The sequence below is a fragment of the Stigmatopora argus genome, chromosome 20 (assembly GCF_051989625.1).
Source record: "Stigmatopora argus isolate UIUO_Sarg chromosome 20, RoL_Sarg_1.0, whole genome shotgun sequence".
Lineage (NCBI taxonomy): Eukaryota > Metazoa > Chordata > Actinopteri > Syngnathiformes > Syngnathidae > Stigmatopora > Stigmatopora argus.
The window spans coordinates 3,520,222-3,543,254 of record NC_135406.1 but is presented as its reverse complement, the minus strand read 5'-3'; the positions used below and the strand labels follow the sequence as shown (position 1 = coordinate 3,543,254).

Sequence of the window (23,033 nt, the reverse complement as noted above, 5' to 3'; positions counted from 1 at the left end):
CGGCGTTGTTATTTTTGGCGCGCCATTAGGAAACGTGTGACGAAGTGCAGCTCCTCCAACGATTTGATGAAGTTTGGATGAAATCAAACCACCTGGAAAGCAATTATCGGGTTGTTTATTCAGGCCCAGGGATGTATATAGATCATTTAATTTCAAATCACTTTAAAAGAAAGTTTTTTTGAATGCCACCACACTTGCAATTCCCCCAAATGAGCTGACATTTATCAACCAATCAGAGGCAGATATCTTCTATCCGTCGCGTTTTGGCAGTCCGAACAAACGGGGCTTCCAAAAGAGCGGCGAGCAACCGCTTCGGAGGCGTCCGATCCTCCGGGAGCGTGTCTGCTGTTTTTCACTTGACCTTCTTCAAGGCCTCACTCAGGTGGTCAAGTGATGAAATCTCACTTTTGCTGCGGGTAATTGCCAGGCTTGTTCACAAGGTCCTTTTGTGTGGCTCCCATAAGATACCTTCAGTTCTTGACATGGCCTCCATTTTGGCTCCATTTCAAAAGCACTCAACATTTCTGTCCAAGAATTTGGCCATGACGATACAAGCTGTTCGAAAAATGTTAGCTGTTCTCTGCAGAGGATCAAGAATGAAAAAATTGCTATGATATTTTTATCCACACGTCTTGCCAGGACAGTTTTAGTCTGGAGTCCATTGTTTCAAAAGGTTTCCACTTGGGAATGTTGACCATTCGTCAAAATAGCCAAGCTATGTGATCGTGTGTGAGGATAAAGAAGATCAACCAATCTGTTTCTAGGGATGTCCCGCCATCTTTGTAACTTCCCCATCAGATTTTTTTCATTTTAACGATCCGGTGCCGAAACAATGCCCGCATTTTTGTGTCCCTCAAATCCAAACCCAAAGTTCTGTTCCAAAAATGTTAGCTGTTCTCTGCAGAGGATCAAGAATCCCTGGCTTTGCTATGATATTTTTATCCACACGTCTAGGCCTGGACAGTTTTAGTCCGTAGTCCATTGTTTCAAAAGGTTTCCACTCGGGAATGTTGACCATTCGTCAAAATAGCCAAGCTATGTGATCGTGTGTGAGGATAAAGAAGATCAACAAATCTGTTTCTAGGGATGTCCTGCCTTCTTTAAAACTTCCCCATCTGATTTTTTATTTTTTCATTTTAACCACATGGTGCCGAAACAATGGGTGAATTTTTGCGATTTAATCCTATAACATTTAAAGTTGGAGACACAGAAAAACCTGTTGCTGTTAAAACACGTTAGCCACGTTAGCCACGCAACCCCACTCAACCACTCGCATGTCGCGTACGAAAACAAAACCCAGATTGCCATATAGCTTGAATACACAACGTGAAGCAGCCTGAAGAGCTAAACAAACACAACTGTCATCGCACCTTATTTTTTTCGTTGACTGTTGCGCATACAGCAGAGCCGTACATCGAGATAGTACGTAATTGCAGTTGCCTTCCGCCCGCTGCCCGTCATCCTGCCCTTCATATTCCGCCTTCCTTCTTTCCACTTTCTTTCTCTCCAATCTCTCCCTGCAGCGGTATGCAGGCACACATGTCAAGATGCATTATTTCGGCTGACTGCCTCTCATGTATGTGTGTGCGTGCACGTGCTTTTCCCCCCTTTCGGAAACAATAATAACGCCGGGCGAGGGGGTTGGTCGGCGAGGGAGAGCAGAACGGACTGTCGGAGATTAGCAAAACACCTCAGAATCGCACCGCGTACGCCGCCACGACGTGACCATGCGTGCGTTCCATACATTTCGCGGAAGTAAGGCGCTCTGGCGTCCAATCCGGACTGGATTCTGCAATAAGTCGGGGAAAATCGATGAAATTTGAAGCTTCGGCGTGCTTTTTCAATGGCGATAGACGCCGGTGTTTTTGCTCCGGAGTCTTTTACGCAGGGATAACCTTTCACGTCGGTCCCGAATCACATAAGTAAACAGCAGATGTTGCTTCGGGAGGGCCGACGTGACTCCGGTGGTCTCCGCGTTTGCGGGTTTTTGTGAGTTTTACAATGTTGGTGCTGAAAAGCTATAACATATGACGTGTCCCCCAAGCTACTGCAAAATTTCGGTCACCTTCACTTTCAAGTGCCCTGTCTTACATGTATTTCCTGTCTCGAGAATATTAATTGCGAGCAAGCTAGTGCAATAAAAATGGATAATGATATTTAGCTGTTCAACCAAACAGTCAGATCCTCGAGTGTCTTCTTCTTGTACATCCAACAATCATAACTCAAAAAATTTGACGCTAAATCATCCTCCCAAGCCTCGTTATAAAGCCATAAACCTACAAAAGTCAGAGATACTGCAGTAAAACTGAGTTCCCGTTGGCGTTACTGCCAAAAATCACTATTAAAATCTATGTTTCAATACTACACTACAATTATTTTGATCCATATTAAAGCTAAAAAAACAGATCCAATGTACTGCAGTTCATTCTTCTCCCAATTTCATCACCATACGATGTTCTTTCCTCTAGTCCAAAGTCTACCAGCATTTAAATTTCCTTTTTTTAAGTTTATCAATTTTATTACGGAACGATTTCCCCCAAAAATGTATTTCCAAAAGCGCCCATGGCGAGCGCTGTTTTGTGTTTCACTTTGACAGATCGTGACCACACCTATCGCCGAATTAATCCAGACCCACGTGTATCGTTAGTCCCCGCATAACTACAGCAAATTAAAATCACGTTAGGCAATGTACTCAATCTGTCTGTGTAGCGTCGCCTTCATTTAGAAGCTGCCCCCCCATTTTCCCACCCGCTTTTCCCTCCAGATGCCCGTCACAGATCGTTTCTCCCTTCAGGCCGACGACCCACTTCCCAAGAAGCGGAATTTTGCCCTTCACCTGGATACGTCGCCATTTCCCAGCAGCGCCGCCGCGCTCCAAATATTGATGTCGGCATCTTGGGATTTTTTTCTGAGGGTTCTAGATGAAATGCAAATTGGGATCAGCGGGGTTTCCGCTCAAAGGTTCCTCATCCCGATCCCGCCTGGGTTGGAGCGCCATCCGCGGGCCCGACGCCAACGCCGTGAGCTAGCAATGACAAACAATGTCACAGTGGAAGATGGTGCGTTCGCGGGCGGCGATGACAGTCTGACAAGTGACGCTGTATGCGGGGCCCGGAGTTGGGTGTCACCGCCTCCCGCTTTTTCCCTGCGACATAACGGTACATCACGAGAGGTTGTTTACGTTTATGGAGTGCTAGCCTCCAATAACAGAGCCGAATGTCCAAAACCGCCCCAAAAATACATGAGAATCAAATTGATAAGCTCCCCAGGCTCGCGTGGGTTTTCTCCGGGTACTCCGGTTTCCTCCCGCGACCGTAAAACATCCATGCTAGGCTGGTTGAATACTCTAAATTGTCCCTCGGTATGAGTGTGTGTCTCCTTGTGTCCTGTGATTGGCCCATAGTTGAGCTCCAGCACCCTCACGACCCTTGTGACGATAAGCGTCACGGAAAAAGCAATATGATAAGTCGGCATTACATGTTAGTGAAATCATTTTTTTATTAATAGTCAGTCTTGAAATCCATTTTGAACCGTTGAAACTACAATTGAATTCAGTGCAATGGCCCACAGCCGGGATAGGTTTTTTCACATATCGGCCAATGGGTGTCGCCATTGGACGCCAAATTTACAAATAAATGCAGAAGCGCTTTGTGCAAAGCCAAAAACAAGTACCGTATTTTCACGACTATTCGGCGCATCGTATTTTTAGCCGCAGTGTCAGTAACGAGTGCTATTTCTGTATTTTAAACACACAAAGGACGCACCGTTTTAAAGACGCATATATATTATATATGGATGAATATCGAACCGCAATAGCGCTGGCTACTGGAAGCAGCCCCAGACTCTATTTCCGGTGCGCAGTGACTGCTGGGATATATAGTTCTTGCACGCTACACCCACAGGTTAAAAACACGTTTTTAAAAAGGAAACAGAAGCAAAACTGAGTTTGGTTGTACTTTATTGAGCCATTTTACAACGTAATCACGTCATCATCACCCACAAATCCATCAAAGTCCTATTTTTCTGTGTCCGAATTGAACAATTGTCCAAATGAGTCATCGAAAACGCTGAGTTTTATACGTTCGTCCAGGCGGCCACAATCCATTCGCAAATAGTAGCTAGCTAGTAGCTAGCGAAACAATTCCGGGGCTGTCTTCCATGCTTCGCAAGGCTGTGTTGATGTCTATGTACAGGCCACAATCCATTGGGTGTATTGACAAAAAAACTACATATCCCAGCAGTCACTGCGCAGTACTTTTCTACGGTGAAAATAGTAGAGTCGGGGGTTGCTTGCCGTAGTTGTGAGAGCTGTAGAGGATGCTGTACCCTATCGACTGATTTATTTTATTTTAACAATTTTAGTATTGGTCCATATATAAAGCGCACTAAATTATAAGGCTATTTTGGAGAAAATTTAAGACTTATGTGCGCCTTATAGTCGTAAAAATACGGTATTTACTTTTTTGGGAAACTGCCAAAACCAAGTTTTACTCCATTAACAAAGTACTCGGTCTTGGGCTGTCATTTCCGTTTGAACCAAAAATGGCTGCCACTCCACAGAAAATGTCAATTTCCCAGTTTAAAACGGATTGGCATAACGCTGCGACAATTCTAGCACGACCCAACTCCCGCCTGCCGATCCGTCCCTTGAATTTTCTTTGTCCTCTTTCATTTTCTGCTGACTAACTCCATCTAATCACCCCGCTTCAAACACGCATCTGCATATGTACACTCCAGCAAGACGTGCCGGTGTGTCTTGTTTGCGCTAGCAGGACACCCGTGTCCTCGCAAACCTGCGCCATTAAAATACACACCCATTTTTTTCCCACTCAGACTAGTTGTTTTCCATGATGGATTTGGAAGGTTTAGATCCTGCAGAGTTAGAAAGAGTGGATTCTTGGAGCAGCGGGGTAGGAAGAAGAGCTTAACCCATTTCGTGCAGGCCTACAGTTTTACGGCTGGAATCTGGAATGCGCCATGTACCAACAGGGGGGATCGTCAACGGGGGTTGGCCCGGTCGGAGGTCGACGGAGTGGACATTTAAAATGCACGCCGTTCCGTAGACTGCGAGGCGCGCGCACTCAAGAATGCCCTCGCCGCCCCGGGACGGGAGCGCTGACCCAGTTGCGGCGAACATCGCTTGTGCATGTCCTACATGGCTGCCACTTAAGTGACGTTACGTCATGCAGCCAGACATTCACTTTGAGTCTTTATTTTGCGGGTGAGCTGTAATTCAATTGAAGGAAAAAAAAACTCTGTTTTGTTTAAAAGAAAAAAACTGTCACTTTTCATATAGTATTTTTAAATATTTGACTTTTGCCAAAAACTTGTCTGATTTTTTTTTTCGTCTTATATTTTTTCACAATAAGATACTTGCAAATGTCTTTGGTAGGTAAACCATTATACTGATACCTAAATACCGTATTTTCTGGACTATAAGTTGCACTTTTTTGTGGTTGGGCTGGGTCTGTGACTTATGTATTATTATATTTTTGCACTCTCCCCGCTAGCAGCTTTTGTGTTTTTAGGGGTACAGATATCCCCCAAAACTGTTTTACCTTTCTGTTGTTACTCAAACATTGTTTTTTATTTATGATGAATTTAAAAAAATGCAACTTATTAGCATTCATTGGCTAATACAACTTATTTTCCGTGACCGGACGTTTGGTAGAACGGACGTTTGGTAGAACGGACGTTTGGTAGAACGGACGTTTGGTAGAACGGACGTTTGGTAGAATGGACGTTTGGTAGAATGGACGTTTGGTAGAACGGACGTTTGGTAGACTGGACGTTTGGTCGCCGGGTTTGCTCGCTGTCAAATTATGACAGAGAGTTTACTGTTGATATTTTGATTAGTTATTTAGATATTAAATTCACTCTCTCTCTCTCATGATTATAATTTTGAGAGCTGCTTTCAACAGTAACAACCCGGCGACCAAACGTCCGTTCTACCAAACGTACATTCGACCAAACGTCCGTTCGACCAAACGTCCGTTCTACCAAACGTCTTTCGAGCAAACGTCCGAGTACCCTAATTTTCCAGTGCGACTTATACTCCGCAAACTACTATTCCTACTCTTACTTTCCCCACTGAATACTTCCAATTAGTTATACTGCCCCCCGGTGGCAGGGCTCTCCTAAACAAATCCATTTTAATTGACGCAACAAACGCTTTAATAGCCGTAGGCGTGCAAAGCACATTTAGAGCAGATTGTTATTGAATCACCTTCAGATAAAACATAACGTAGGCGGGATTATTAGATCATTTTTATACAGTATATTGTCATTTTTTTCCCCCTGATTTCCAAGCCCACCCGCATGACTCAAGCAGCGTTTGATTCACAGTCTTGATATCTTTCACAAGCTGGTCTCAGGAACATATTTCAAAACATCTGTGACCTTTTGCGCTCATACATGATACATGGTCTGCAGAGGGACACACACACCAAAACCAAAACACACACCGCTCATGTTTTGTGTCTGATTTAGTGGAAGATAAACAACAACGCGGCCGAAACCGGCAACCCGAGTGGTTTTTACGTCTAAAACATGGCGTGTGAAATTGGGGAGGGGATTGCGTGACTTCTCTGTAGATTTTTCTTGCGTGTTCACTTGGCATGTGACGCGTCACATGGCTTCCACGCCTCATTTCGCATGCAAACGTAGTTTGCGGCTTTGTTGTCATGACTTTTGATTTCATGCTAAACCAAGACCCCCCCCCCCCCCGGTCCCCCCCATACGATACCCACAGAAGGTCAAGCAAACGCCTTCTTTTATCAATGAATTTTAATGACAGTCGTTCATTAGATTGTATTCCGTGACCTTTTCCCTACAACATGTGACACACATGAAAAAAAACGCACGCATGCATGCGATCCACTCACCGTGAAACGGCGGGGGGGTTGGGGGGCCGCAAAATCCCGGCCAGTTTTTGTCCCTTTTTAAGCATTTGTGAATGACCAACAACAATGTCTACACGGGGTCCTTTTTTTTCCAAAAAGGAGAACACACACACACACACACAACACACACATTTTTCACGTCCATCCCAGTGGAAAGAATCTTGTTTTGAAAAATCATAAAACCACAGAATTATATTTTTTTGCAGAGAAAACATTTGGCAACATGAGTACTATTTTAGCTAATTAAATGTGAGAATTTAATATTCACTTGCACCTGTTTCCAAGGGTAACTGACATCATGCCGTTTTATGTTCTAATATTTAATTTTTTTATCATTAGACCTTTCATTATTTACACTATTTCTCCAAATATACCACGACCCTGACTATAAGACGACACCCTCTTTTTCAAGACTCAAATTTGAAAAAAGACATTTTGAGCACCAAATAAGGCCCAAAGAAATAACATGCATTTTTGATATTTAACTGCCCCAAGATGGCCGCCAACTACGCCCACTGCCATGTAAAATACGAGAAAAAATCCGCCTTTTTCTAGGAATTTCATTATTTACACTATTTCCCCAAATATACCACGACCCTGATTATAAGACGACACCCTCTTTTTCAACACTCAAATTTGAAAAAAGAGATTTTGAGCACCAAATTAGGCCCAAAGAAATAACATGCTTTTTTGATATTCAACTGCCCCAAGATGGCCGCCAACTACACCCACCGCTGTGCAAAATGCGAGAAAACCCCCCCATCTTTTTTCTAGGAATTTCATTATTTACACTATTTCCCCAAATATACCACGACCCTGATTATAAGACGACACCCTCTTTTTCAAGACTCAAATTAGAAAAAAAGACATTTTGAGCACCAAATAAGGCACAAAGAAATAACATGCATTTTTGATATTTAACTGCCCCAAAATGGCCACCCTTTTCCCCCCTCCAGTGCCTGTTCTGTTTCAACCCAAATCCCGTTTCCCCGCAAACTAATGGTTTCTGATGGATTCATTAATGCTCGCAGTCGGGTTAAAACGCGTCAGCAGATTTATGAAAAGGTTTCTCGACAGTTCCTTCGTTCGGGGCGCCATGTTCTTCATCATTGTCATCACATTGTGCTCTGGAGAGAGCGCAAAACAAATTGAAACAGGAAGGCAACTGTAAATTCTAGCCGGCCGAATGCTCACGCAACAAAGTAACATGGCGGCGAGAGGCAAGTGGACCCCAACGAGCCGAAACCAGGAAGGACGGCAGACGGGAACGTCGGGTTGCAAGGCGCCGACAACTGACCGTCAAAATAATCACAAGTGGCATCCCTATTGTGAACATTGTTTTTTTAATTCAGTTGCAGAACTGCAGGCCTGTTTTCCATGTGACCGAGTCCCTTCGCCGTCCCGACGCGGGTTTTTGATGGTCCTCGGGTGCGTGGCATCGCCCCCATCGCTGTTGATCATCGTCTCAATTACTCATCCCTCCCCCGTGGCTTTTCTTCCTTGGCCGTTTTCCCTTTTCATCTCGTCCCAAATCACAGCCACGGGCGGCCATCTTTTTGACTTTGAGGCGATGACTCGTCACTGACCAACCAACACAAATACTCCAAAATGGCAGCCGCGAACCTTTGCTTCGCGTTTGATTTACTGTCAGTTACGCATCGTAAAAGCGACATGACTTTTATTCCACTTTTAAGACTAGATAACAATACTCACAGTCATATATTCATCCTTCTTACATGTACTTGTACTACAAGCAGTTGTACTTGCATGTACATGTACTGTAACCAATTTTACTTGCATGTACTTGTACTGCAAGCAATTGTACTTTTATACTATGAGTACATGCGCTTGCATGTACTTGTAATGCAAGCATTTGTACTTGCATGTACTTGTACTGCAACCAATTGTACTTGCATGTACTTGTACTGAAACCAATTGTACTTGCATGTACTTGTACTGCAACCAATTGTACTTGCATGTACTTGTACTGCAACCAATTGTACTTGTACTATGAGTATGTGCACTTGCATGTACTTGTACTGCAAGAAAATGTACTTGTACTATGAGTACGTGCACTTGCATGTACTTGTACTGCAACCAATTGTACCTGCATGTACTTGTACTGCAACCAATTGTACCTGCATGTACTTGTACTGCAAGCAAATGTACTTTTACTATGAGTACGTGCACTTGTATGTACTTGTACTGCAATGTACTTTTACTATGAGTACGTGCACTTGTATGTACTTGTACTGCAATGTACTTTTACTATGAGTACGTGCACTTGTATGTACTTGTACTGCAAGCATTTGTACTTGCATGTACTTGTACTGCAACCAATTGTACTTGCATGTACTTGTACTGCAAGCAATTGTACTTGTACTGCAACCAATTGTACTTGCATGTACTTGTACTGCAAGCAATTGTACTTGTACTATGAGTACGTGCACTTGCATGTACTTGTACTGCAAGCATTTGTACTTGCATGTACTTGTACTGCAAGCAATTGCACTTGTACTATGAGTACGTACACTTGCATATACTTGTACTACAAGTAATTGCGTTTGCATGTTGCGTAATTGTACTTGTACTATGAGTAATTTTACTTACTTGTACTACGAGTACATGCACTTGCATGTACTTGTAGTTTGAGTAATTGTACTTGTACTACGAATAATTGTACTTACTTGTACTATCAATACATGCACTTGCATGTACTTGTGCTTACTTGGACTACACGTCCAGTACATAATCTGGAACATACTGGTACTACAGATATGTGTATTTGTATATTCCCGCAATACAAGTACCCGTATAGTATAGTATATTTGTGTCTACTTGAAGTACTTGTTCATTCAAGCATGTGTATTTGCATGATCAGTTACTATCAGCATACTTCAAGAATGTGATCTTTTGTCTACTGGTTCCACATGTACTTGCATGTACTTGTACTACAAATACTAAGAACGAAGAAAAAGTATTCGTATATCTTGATATTTGAAGTGACCCTCTTTGGGGGAAAAAAAAGTGATACTCTAGCTGTTTACTTTGCTCAACCCTCACCTAATGTCTTTCCATCATCACACGCCCCCTTGTCACCATCCAGCAACACCTTGTCACAGCCAATCACGTCTCACGGCTCGCCGTCCCCCGCACCTCGCTCGCCTCTCCGCCCGTCTTCTCCGCGTCAAAGAAGATTCATCTCAAAGCGACCCCGGGTGATTGGACGGCCTCGTTTAGCCGTCCTCGCCCATCAATTAACACCCGAATAAAGCGGGATTTCCACAAGAACTGGTCCCGAATACCACGGGAAACTTCCCTGCACCTTTTTGGAATTGCTTACGGCGTCACCGTGCATTATCCCTTGAGTCTATTTTGAACTGGAAATGCACTCTTGTCGTCTTATTTATGAAAGTACGCTTTCGGCGTTGAACCCGTCTCGCTTCTTTTCTAAGCCTGCTTTCACACCCTCCATTATGCAGAAATAGAGGCAAGGAAGTGTGAGAAGTAAAGTTACCACTTCTTCACACCTCCCTTTCTATTCCGCTTCGTCTTTCGTCCCGGTTGGAAGCGATTTCCCCTCACCAAATGTACGAAAAATGATCGAAAATATAAGTATAAGTTGATGGGAATCATCACACGTTTTTGTTTCTTAAAGGGAATGAGAGTAAGTGCTTTGATTGGCAGCAAATGACCCGTATACTTGTCAAAATGGGGAGGGTCCAGGAGGTTCTGGTGTTCTTCACCCTGACTTATGAGCTTGGAAATAATGATTCTGCAGACGGCAGCATAATATATAGAACATAATATTCTGCGGGTCGCTCAGAAGGCTCCAAAATGGCGGCCAATCCGTACTTGGCTGTGGCGGTAACAACACTCCTCATTGTGGTGTGTGTCATTTAAAAGACTTTTCTTCTCACTTGTATTTTATAGGACCAGGTAGGCCAAAGTTTTTCAAGCTTAAATACCTTGCTGGGTGACCACAAACCTAAAACTGCGTCACCGTTTTAGGAGCCCAACCCGTACTTTCATCCCCATAAAGACATTCCTTTCTCGGGCTCTTATAATAAAGGGCAATTACACCTCTTAAATCTCAATTTAAGGCAAAATTGCCAAGCCCAAACCTGGTATTAATACCAAAGTGGCTCGTCCTGCCCGGGACGGCCGTCGCCGGTTCGAACGAGGCCGGCCGCGTCGTCGTTAATGGATGCCGGCGGCGAGGAAGCTTAAAATGTGGACTTATTAAAGTGCTTGTCGGCTTTCTAGTTTGACATTTCAAAGTTTGGAGCCTGGCTTTTAAATTGCCGCTTCTGCAAATGTCACTTGTCGGCCTCCCGGAATTGTTGACGATATGAGCAGAATTTATTGTCGGAAGTGGAGGGACGTCTTGCTAACAATGCTATTTTGTGTTAGGGTTATTCTGGGATATTATTATATATCTGCATATTGGGGGACATATGGAATATGTGCATTTTATTAAATCATTCTTACGAAGCAGACGAAGGCTTGATATAACAAGGACACTCCCCCCACAGCTGGCTCCGAGGACATTTAATTGTTTTCAGGACTATTGACCTGACAGATAGATCACCGAGACCTTTATTACCAATTACCGTATTTTCTCGCATACAGTGGTACCTCGAGATACGAGCTTAATCCGTTCCGGCACTGAGCTCGTATGACAAGATTCTCGTAACTCGAGCAGAAGTTTCCCATTGAAATGAATGGGAAACAAATTAATTCGTTCCAACTCTCTGAAAAAACCACCTAAAAACAGGATATTGGATTGAAAAAAAATGTTTTATTTCTTATAATTCGCCATATATTGACAAAGTAATAAATAACGAGTGGTTTGATAGTAATAATGTGTTTAATAGGAGTAAAATTAGACACATTTCGCGGAGGGTAGGGACAGCGTTGGGGTTATTCTGGGATGTTATTATATGGGCATTAATCATTAATAATGTATAGGAGCTTTATTCCAATTTGGGACCGAGCAAGCTCGAGGTCACTCTACATCAGGTGTCCCAAACCGATCCCACCGAGGGCCGCAGGGGGTCCTGGTTTTTGTTCCAACCGATCCAGTGTTGACATTTTAACCAATCAGGTGTCTTCTAAAATAAGTAGCACCTGGCTGCAATCAACTGATTAACTGATTACACTTGCAAAAGGTATCCTCTTGTTGAGTTGGAATGAAAACCGGAACCCACTGCGGTCCTTTGAGGACCGGTTTGAGACCCCTGCTCTACATGGCAGCTGGTTTCGAGGATATTTAATTGTTTTCAGGACTATTGACGGGACAGGTCACCATGTTCCAGGCTGAGGACTGTTGATCGGAGTTCGCAATGAAGATCTGGGAAGGACTCTTAAATTGCTTTGACTTGGATTCCGGCAGATGGCGATAATCGAATCAACTTCTGAAAATACTCGCATATTGTTTCAAAATACTGTCGCTCGGTTTACCTTATATGAAATTATTATGCTTACTTGTGCAAATTCTTACGCAGGTGTTTTTGGTTTCCGACATGATATGCAATTGTTGTGGCAGTTGTTTTTGGACATTAATGGTGTTATTCGGTTATCTTATGCAATTGTTTGAATCAGATTACCTTAAGTGTTTTGATTATGCGCGACTAAATGGACAGAGGATGCCAGGACGATTCTCACTTGCATGTTTAATGCCAGAGATGTACCCAATTCCCACCTTGTATTGTTTATATTATATTAATGTATACCTATTAATAAACTTATCATTTTGTCTTTGCGTCCCCGCAGCTACATCAGATGGCACGCGTCAAGGTCTGGACAGCATGAGGGGGGGAGTCTGTGCCACGCAGGGCATGAAGGTGGTCCTGAAAGTGGGGCAGAGTAAGTTATCCTGATTTATGCTATTTTCACTTGTTTGTGTGTCACCGTCATCAAAAAAAAAAATGAAGATATATTCTTTTTGGGCTTTTATCTTTCCTCGCTGGCGTACGTACGCTCGCTGGCTTGTGGGCGGCTCCTCTCAGCGAGCATATTAGAGCTTTTAAGTGGTGGGAACGGCGCAGAAGTGTGGGATCGCTTTGCTCTAATGAGCCCCACTGCACGTTTTGAATGTGTTAACGGATTTTTCGGCTTCTGAATCGCACCAGCTCGATTGAAAATAGAGCAGAATGAAGAGGGAAAAAATGCAAGACGGCTTTTTGGGGGAGTTTTTTTTTTTGGTCAGAGCTCAATAACTATTAAATAGAGAACAACGTGTTAAAATACAGTGGTACCTCGACATACGATCGTAATCCGTCCCATTGAAATGAACTGAAAACAAATTAATTCGTTCCAACCCTCTGAAAAAACACCCAAAACAGGATATTGGATTGGAAAAAATGTTTTATTTCTTCTAATTCGCCATATTTTCACAAAGTAATAAATAACGAGTGGTTTAATAGTAATAAAATGTGTTTAATAGAAGTAAAATTAGACGCATTTCGCGGAGGGTAGAGACGGAGGGGGGTGTTCGGGGGGGACTTTATCCACGGCACTCGCAAACGAAAAAAACAATTTTAAATTAACTTGGATTAATATATACAGACACTCTCAAACATACTTTTAATGTAACTTTACACAAAACTGAATTCTAGTTTTGTCTTAATATTTTGTTACCTTCGTTTTCCGGGTTAGCGGTTTGCCACGCCTCCACCCTCACGTTCGCTATCGATAGGCTGTTTGCTGTTGTATTTCTTTCAAATTATTCTGAAAATGATGCACACAAATGTCCTCACAATAGGATAATGCACGACCACTTGCCAATGAGAAGTAGTCTTGAATGAGCAATCGTGGGAGCTAACACGCTAAGGAAGGAATAACAGCCTACCCACGTATTGATTGTGGGTAATGAAGTTTTATTCTGAGAAAGGGTGCCATTGCCTATCGGTGTTATGTGCACGAGTATACTTCATTACCCAGAAAGCCCTCTTCTTGCCCACACATTTCCTGGTCGAAACTCGTCTGAATAAATCCTTCAGTGCTTGTAGATATCTGTTAGACACGAAAGAGATGCGGCAAAAAAAGACAGTGCGCTACAATGATAAACAGCCTCTCATGTCATGGCCACCTGGCTTGGTCGCATCTCGAAATTTTGATCGTATCTCGGGCGAATTATTCGATCGAAATTTTCGTCGTACCACGAGCATGTCGTACCACGAGCTAATCGTAGGTCAAGGTACCACTGTAGGTGTCTGGTTTTTTTGTTTTGCATAAAATGCTGCCCTCTACAGGTATGTTTTCAACACGGTACCGGTTTACGAACTTGATATTCACAGAAAAACTGGTCGGTTCACCTCGTTTTGTGCATACTAAATTCAAAATAGCAAAATACATGTCATTTTAAACATGGCTGCAGGCATATCGAATCTTTTTTGAACCGGATCAATCTATCATCTGATTTCAAAACCCGATATCAAATAAACAAAAAGACATTTTTGACAGTCCCTGCCAGGTTTCCCAACTCTCGTCTTTTCGTAAACACGAACCTGACCCTTGTAAAGTACTGCGCGTCCCAGTTTTATTGTGAAAAGGAACGGGTGAAAATGTGTCTTTACATTGGCAGCCAATGAATTTTCCACTCTTCCTCCGCGCCCCGGCGCTCCACGTCTGTGTTTAATTTCTTTGTCCAAGTCCTCCATCTGCTCTCCGATTTTTCTCTCCATCTTATCGCCGGTGCTGCCGAAAGGTCACGACCGTGTTGTTTGTCGTCTCCCCACGCGCACGCACGGCCGGCGTTGGCGCGTGCTCACATTGACTTATTTCACTGCACATCTATCTCGACCGCTCGCTGTCACACTCGCTATCGATCGGAGCAGGTGCCTTCCCGCGTGGCGTTTGTTTCTGTTTTTTTACATTCTTTTTTAGAACGTGTACATGTCAGTTCATGTCCAGTAAAGCGATGTTCAGGCAGCTGAAAATGGGGGAGGCAATCTTCACGGTCTTATATCACAATAGAAAAATGCCGTATTTTTCGGACTATAACTCGCACCTGAGTATAAGTCGCGCTAGCCCAAGAATACAAAATGAAGGAGAAAAAACAATATATAAGTCGCACTGGAGTATAAGTCGCATTTTTTTGGGAGGGGATTTTTTTATTTAATCAGAACCCAACACAAAACATATGTTAAATGGACTAAACCATGTGCGGTCGATTGGTCGCCGTCTTTTGGTCGCCCCGACCGCGACAACGGGCGACCAAAAGACCGGCGACCAAAAGACCGGCGACCAAAAAACCGGCGACCAAAAGATCGGCGACCAAAAGACCGGTGACCAATCGACCGTGTATCAGACTAAACAGGCTAAATAGACATAGTCAGAGAGAGAAAAATGAAACAAGTCGCACAAACTATAAAAAAAAGCTCGACTTATAGTCCAGAAAATGCGGTATTGGCGACCAATCGACCGTGTACCGGACTAAACAGGCTAAATAGACATAGTCAGAGAGAGAAAAATAAAACAAGTCGCACAAACTATGAAAAAATGCTTGACTTATAGTCCAGAAAATGCGGTACCGGCGACCAATCGACCGTGTACCGGACGAAACAGGCTAAATAGACATAGTCAGAGAGAGAAAAATATAACAAGTCGCACAAACTATAAAAAAAGCTCGACTTATAGTCCAGAAAATGCGGGTACCGGCGACCAATCGACCATGTACCGGACTAAACAGGCTAAATAGACATAGTCAGAGAGAGAAAAATAAAACAAGTCGCACAAACTATAAAAAAAAGCTCGACTTATAGTCCAGAAAATGCGGTACCGGCGACCAATCGACCGTGTACTGGACTAAACAGACAGTGCACCTTATAATCCAGTGTGCTTTATATATGAAAAAAATGTGTTATTCACTGAGGGTGCGCCTTATAATGTGGTGCGCCTTATAGTCGTGAAAATACGGTATTCCCATATTTTTTTTTATATTTAATATTAAAATTGTACTAGATACCAGGTATTTCTAACTGAAATGAATGATCCCTCGCCTTACTATTTAAATTCATCTCATGACCAAGATAGTATCAGCATGATCTATTAGTGTACTTGTTTGGCCAAGCATGCGCGTACATTTTAATCACCACGGTGACGGCCTGGGAGGCAGATGGGCTGATTTAGCGAGCGCGGATTACAGCTGTGCCGGTCTGCTTGTTGAAAACACAGCTTTCCAACGACCGCGTTGCCCAACACGATAAATAAAAGGAAAGAATTCCGCCTTTGTTTGGAGATCCTTTGAAAGAGTTTGACTTGTGTATAAATGACAAGGCGCTAATAAGAAGTGACAAATACTGCCGTACGTCCCCTGAAAGGGAAAGACAACACATTTATCATGTCCACCCCAGCAGATGGAATCAGTTTTAATAACGCAGGATTTCAATTTGCTGATCTGTAACAGTAAAGAAAAAGAAAAGTTTTCCAGGAAGTGGGGCAGACATGTTTTTTTTTAATTCTGCATGTTTTTATTGCACGGCAAAATGAGTCTTTATTTTTTTCTTCTGTAATTGACCAAAAAATAGTGTCCAATAATTAAATAATGGTCATTTACCGTATTTTCTGGACTATAAGTCGCACTTTTTTCTGTTTGGCTTGGCCTGTTAATTTTTAAGTGCATGTTATGTTGTTTTTTTAGACTATAATTATCGGTACTCGGATGTTTCGCCGAAAGACGTTTGGTCGAACGGACGTTTGGTAGAACGGACGTTTGGTCGAATGGACGTTTGGTCGAACGGACGTTTGGTCGACCGGACGTTTGGTCGACTGGACGTTTGGTCGAACGGACGTTTGGTCGAACGGACGTTTGGTCCCCGGACGTTTGGTCCCCGGACGTTTGGTCGACCGGACGTTTGGTCCCCGGACGTTTGGTCGCTGGGTTGTTACTGTTGAAACCAGCTCTCAAAATTATAATCATGAGAGAGAGTGAGTTTAATATCTAAATATCTAAAATCAAAATATCAACAGTAAACTCCCTGTCATAATTTGACAGCGAGCGAACTCGGCGACCAAACGTCCATTCTACCAAACGTCTGTTCTACCAAACGTCCGTTCTACCAAACGCCCGTTCGACCAAACGTCCGGGGACCAAACGTCCGGTCGACCAAACGTCTTTCGACGAAACGTCCGGTCACGATAATTATCGGAAAACTGTTAAATGAAAAGATTAATGTTACTTTAACATATCTTTGCTCTCGGTTTCCGATCAAACCAAATAATTTCCTTCCCAAAAATGCCGCTCATACTCCAGTGCGACTTATATATTGTTTTTTCCATCTTTATTGTGTATATTTTTGGCTAATGCGACTTTTAGTCCGAAAAATCCGGTGTGTACTAGGTGTTGTCTTTCCCTTTAAAGGTCCATACGGACTACCTCCCAAGAAAGAACCAGCGGGTCGCTCCACCAACAGGAACTCAGGTAAGCACCATGCCAAGCGGAGACCATCCACAAGACGAACGCGGAAAATAATCGAAATAAAAAACAACAATGAAAAGCCCCGGGGGGGATGGGATGGGTTTAAAGTCGGGTGGGCAGATGGAGGATGTGCAGCGGCGACATCTGCGGATCTCTCTATTTAAATCCGGAGCTTCTTCTTCTTCTTCTTCCCGCTCTCGGCCCCTCGGAGTTAAGTGGACGGCTAATAGCTACGCTGGGCAAAGTACAAAAAAAGATGGATGACGGTAGACGGAAGAGGGAGGAAGAAAAGACGGAGGCGAGACCGCCGGCAACGTTTGACAGAGTTATGACTGTCATTAGATGTTGCAGCCTGGATGGGAGAGGGAGAAGCTGGTGGTGGTGTGGGGGTGACGGAGCAGACGATGGGATTCTGCAGCGTGCTTTGAAAAACAACGCGCGCTCAATTAGCGACGCGGTAGCGCAAGATTTCCGACGAAGGTCGGCCATGATTAAGGCATGTGATTTTAATAGGGCTTTAGTCTTTCGACCGAATTTAAGGGATTAGGGCTTTTAATTTTGTGCCCGCGTTGACCTTTCATTTCAGACGCCTTTGAAATAGGCATTATTGCCTGCCTGTGATCCACCGAGTGGAGAAAAAAGAAAAAGAAAATAGGTTTCGAGGTGACGGAAGAGGGTTTATAATGCAGAGAACCAGTCAAAGGTGACAGTCATAATGGAGATGGAGAATGAGGGATGTCGCTTAATGGAGAGAGGAAGAAAGCCAGTATTAGCACTTTGCTGTGCGCCACCACGGTGTGCGCCATGCTTCGCCATTGTGCCGGTGTGTGTATGTGAGCTCAGAGCAAGGTGGGTCATTACTGCTCCAATAAAGCCAAGACCGACAGGGGATGTGGGAGAAGAAAAATGGCCGTGCGTGCCAGGAATAACGCTCGCCATATCACCGGGGCTTTATCTGCCGGCGACGTGCGGTCGGGACCCGAAGCGGTTCACCTGCCGCATACTAAGGAAAAAGTGGCTTTTTGGGGGGTAGGGGTAGGGGGATTAGAACGGGTTGTCTTAACTGTGTGGTCCAGGACTACAGCGGTGCGGTTTTAGTCGGTGGTGGCGCAAAGTCAACATAGTTGTTGGGCTGCGTGCTACCTTGATTATATGCTACGGCTTGGCTGGTACCTCAATGTCATGCTGTGGAGAAATGGCCTCTTATTTTGACAGTCTTACTAGAGGGCACTATGAAATATGTTTATTTTGTACAGGGCAACTTAACGTGAGATAATCGGATAATGGTATGTCGAGCTTTTCGTAACTCGAGCGAACGTTTCCCATTGAAATGAATTGAAAACAAATTAATTTGTACCAACCCACTGAAAAAAACACCAAAAACAGGTTATTGGATTGGAAAAAATGTTTTATTTCTTCAAATTTGGAACAAACTAATTTAAATGAACTTGGATTAATATATATACAGACACTCAAACATACGTTTAATGTAACTTTACACAAAACTGAATTCTAATTTTGTTTTAATCTATTTTTTACCTTTGTTCTGGCTGGGTTAGTTGTTTGCCACGCCTCCACCCTCACGTTCGCTATCGATGGGCTGTTTGCTGTTGTATTCCCTTCAAAATATTCCGAAAATGATGCACACAAATGTCCTCACAATAGGATAACGCACGACCACTTGCCAACGAGAAGTAGTAGTCTTGAATGAGCGATGGCAGGAGCTAACAGGCTAAGGACGGAATAACAGCCTACCCACGTATTGATTGTGGGTAATGAAGTTTTATTCTGAGAAAGGGTGCCATTGGCTATCGGTGTTGTGTGCACGAGTATACTTCATTACCCAGAAAGCCCTCTTTTTGCCCGCGCATGCGCGTTGTGCGTTTCCTGGTCGAAACTCGTCTGAATAAATCGTTCAGTGCTCGTAGGTATCTGTTATACATGAAAGATGCAGCAAAAAAGACAGTGCGCTACAATGATAAACAGCCTCTCATTTCATGGCCACCTGGCTTGGTCGCATCTCTAAATTTTGATCGTATCTCGGGCGAATTATTCGATCGAAATTTTCATCCTACCTCGAGCATGTCGTAGGTAGAGCTGATGGTAGGTCGAGGTACCACTGTACAGTGGTAGCTCTTCTTACCAAATGAATTGGTTCCGGAAGGGTTTTGTAACTTGAAACGTAACCTCGTAAGCATTCATAAGTAGAGGTACATCTGTATTTTCATTCATCGTTTCAGCAAGGGGTCTCGAACCCAAAAACGTAAATGTTTTAATCTTTTTTTCCCCAGGAAACTCCACCCATTCGAGAGGACCCAACACCTTCGGAGGAGCCGACGGCGGCGGGGAAAACGGCCCGCTGCAGTCGTCCAACATCGCCGTGATCGCCGGCGCGGCCGGGGGTTCGGCTTTCCTGCTTCTGGTCACCGCCGTCATCTGCGTGGTGTGCTACCGGCGGCGGCACGCCAAGCACTCGGACACCCACCACCCGCCGCTATCGCTGTCTTCGCTCACCAGCCCCAAGCGGGGCGGCGGCGGCGGCGGGGGAGGCGGCATGGGCAGCTCCAACAACAACGGCTCCGAGCCCAGCGACATCATCATCCCCCTGAGGAGCTCGGACTCCGCCTACTGCCCCCACTACGAGAAGGTGAGCGGCGACTACGGACACCCCGTCTACATCGTGCAGGAAATGCCGCCGCAGAGCCCGGCTAACATCTACTACAAAGTATGAAAACTGGACTCTGCGCTCTCAGAACCCCTCTGAGCCCCGCCCCCCGGCCCGAAGCTCCTCCCCTTTCTGCCTTCTCACCCAATCCAACCCTCGCCATCGCACTTCCGAGTGCCAGATTCCCACAATGCACCGAGAAGCCCGCGAACGTGGCTTTCGGACTCAGAAAGCGGCTGTTGGAGTAATCATGAAGGACTTTATTCGGAAAACATACGTTAACGGAAACCCGGACTGAGGCGGAGCCATCCCATTCGCCGAACCTGCCTGGAACCCAACGGCACAACCCCGCCCGGGTGGGGGGGGGTCGGCGACCAACCCGGGACCCGGGGCTCGAGGAGTCGTGCCGCGCCGACACTCAGACTCTTGTATATTTTAATAAGATGTGTATGCGTGGGTATGTGTGGGTGCGACTTGGGCGTGAATGTGCTCTTTAGAATTGTCTTAAAAAAATACCAAAACACAAAATAGTGAGCGGATATCCCACACAAAAATCCAACCAAGTGAGATTTTTCTATGGCTATCCACACTTATAGATGCTATATATAAATATCCAGTAAATAGATGGTTTTTCCTTTACTCGCTATATTTTTTTGTTCTATTTTACCCTAAAGCGCACCCCCCGTTTTTTTCTTCTCCATCCTTCACAATTTCCCGTCGTACAATCTGCCTTTGATATTCATTTAACCCCCTCCCCCTTGATTTTTTTTTCTTTCTGCCAACATGCCCCTCCCCTTAACACCTGCCTGCAGGTGTTTGTATATTTTTATAGCTTCTCGTTTGATGCCGTAGTGTTGAGGTTTTAGACTTCGTTCGTGGAAGTGTCGAGGTAGAGCCGATGATGATCGCTATACGTTTTGTCCGATTCCAAATGTTTTTATTTTTTATTTTTTACGTGGAAACGTGCGGGGTTGGGCGAGGACAAAGCAGCGCTTAGGACGGACCACCAGGACATGAAGGATCCCAACGGTACTCGGACGATTCGCCGAAAGACGTTTGGCCGACGGACAGTTCGCCGAACGGACGTTTCGCCGAAACGGGATTCGCGCGCTCGCCCCGGCCCTGGATCGTGTGTGTACATGTTTTTCAACCTCGGCCCGCGGGCCATATACGGCCCGTTACAGATAACATTCATTTAGGAATAGCAAGGACATGTACTGCCCCCGCTGGACATATTTCTAAATACAAGTACGTACTACAATGTGCTGTCAATTTTTTATATCTTTATTTTATCCTTGCGTTTAAAGTAGTAGCCATTTGGAAATCACGCAGAACAGTACGTGACAGAAGAAATAGAGACAATAAAGTAGTAGTAACAGTAAGTACTACTGTAATGAAATTGTAAATCCAGAAATCCTACTCCAGAAAACTGACACCAGCATAGAAAACGTTGAGATTAATCTTTGAATTAAGGTTCTCAGCAAATCATTTTGAATATATATTTACTAAAATAATGGGAAACTATTTAAAATTAAACTAGAAGTAAAAGTGTGTTCCATGGCATTTTCAGGTACAGACGCTCCCCTACTTACGAACATTCAACTTACGAACAACGGTACATACGAACATGTCTGCAAATTGCGTTTAAGTCCAAAAATGTTCGCAAGTCCAATTTTGTATTTCGCGCCTTTTTCGGAGTAGTACTTCTTTCCGCCGCTAATACCGACGCCTGGCGCTGTGAGAGCTCAGCTCACCCAGCATCTACCTTCTTCTTCGTTGCAATGCGGAAGTGCGTGAATGTATCTCCAGTGTGCAAAGACCCTTTTTCATTTGTATCATTAAATATCTCATGCATCCAATATTGAATATGGTTGGTAAAAAGCTAAAGGCTTCTATTGAGGGAGTTGCAAGGAAGAGGCAAGCCATTTCATTTGAAACGAGTGGCAATAATAACGAAGCTTGATGCGCGTGAGAGTGGTGAGCGTTGCACATTCAGTACCATTTATAAACAGAAAGATCGAGCAGCAGGACCCAAATATTGAACGTTGCACAAAGTTTGCAAATCAATTGAATGATGCCATACAGTGCTACCGCATCATTTATGATGAAAAAAAGAAGAAAACTGTGCAATCGTCATTAGGTCGCTTCTTTTGGCCAGTTTCTAATACATAAATCTCTCTCTCTCTACAGTACTGTACATATTCTCCATTTTATTAAATGGTTTTTTTTCAGTACAAACCAATGCGTGTTACTTATACAAGCCTTAAACATACAAATTCAATTCAATTCAAACGCGGGTGTGTGAGTCGGCTTGCGTGTGTTTGTGCACTGAATCAACTTACAAACAAATTCAACTTATGAACAATCGCTCGGAACCAATTGCGTTCGTAAGTAGGGGAGCGTCTGTATTGTTCTCTAAGCCCTCTAGTCTGTCCAAGGCACTTAGATTTTCACATAAATCTTCTAGTGTAGTTTTTTCTCAGTGTCAGACATCAATCCCCAGCTTTGGTAAATTACATTGCGTGTCCAAATGGCTACTACTTTAAACGCAAGGATAAAATTAAAAATATCAAAAATTGGCAGCACATTGTAGTACGTACTTGTATTTAGAAATATGTCCAGCGGGGGGCAGTACATGCTCTTGTTATTCCTAAATGAATGTTATCTGTAACGGGCCGTATATGGCCTGCGGGCCGAGGTTGAAAAACATGTACACACACAATCCAGGGGCGGGGCGAGCGCGAATCCCGTTTAGGCGAAACGTCCGTTCGGCGAACTGTCCGTCGGCCAAACGTCTTTCGGCGAATCGTCCGGTCACGATCCCAACGGGGCGGCGGCCTGAGCACCGAAACGTAATTTCCCGGAGTCGAACTGGCGCATCTCGATCACGCAAGCCGAATTAGCGGAGGCACATTTTCAAAAGTAGTCCTCTCGTCGCGTTACATTACTTGTCTGTTAATGACTGCCCCGCCCACGTCCACGGGTCCCTCCCCCACCGCGGGCGGCGACCCATTTGGAGGCGCTATTTGTTCACGTGCTTAGC

At 44.1% G+C, this 23,033-nt stretch overlaps 1 protein-coding gene across 2 annotated transcripts in view; it reads left to right on the top strand.

Moving 5' to 3' along the window:
• LOC144065827 (ephrin-B3-like) overlaps nucleotides 1-21,041 on the top strand; it is a 55,413-nt gene extending 34,372 nt beyond the window's left edge. The window contains exons 3-5 of one of the 2 annotated variants that reach the window (XM_077588969.1): nucleotides 12,678-12,770; nucleotides 17,269-17,328; nucleotides 19,617-21,041. In XM_077588969.1, coding sequence (XP_077445095.1) covers nucleotides 12,678-12,770; nucleotides 17,269-17,328; nucleotides 19,617-20,056 — 593 coding nt within the window. In that variant the 3' untranslated portion in view covers nucleotides 20,057-21,041. The remainder of the gene's footprint in view (nucleotides 1-12,677; nucleotides 12,771-17,268; nucleotides 17,329-19,616) is intronic. The other variant, XM_077588970.1, reaches the window with a different exon arrangement.
• Nucleotides 21,042-23,033: the final 1,992 nt, after the last annotated feature.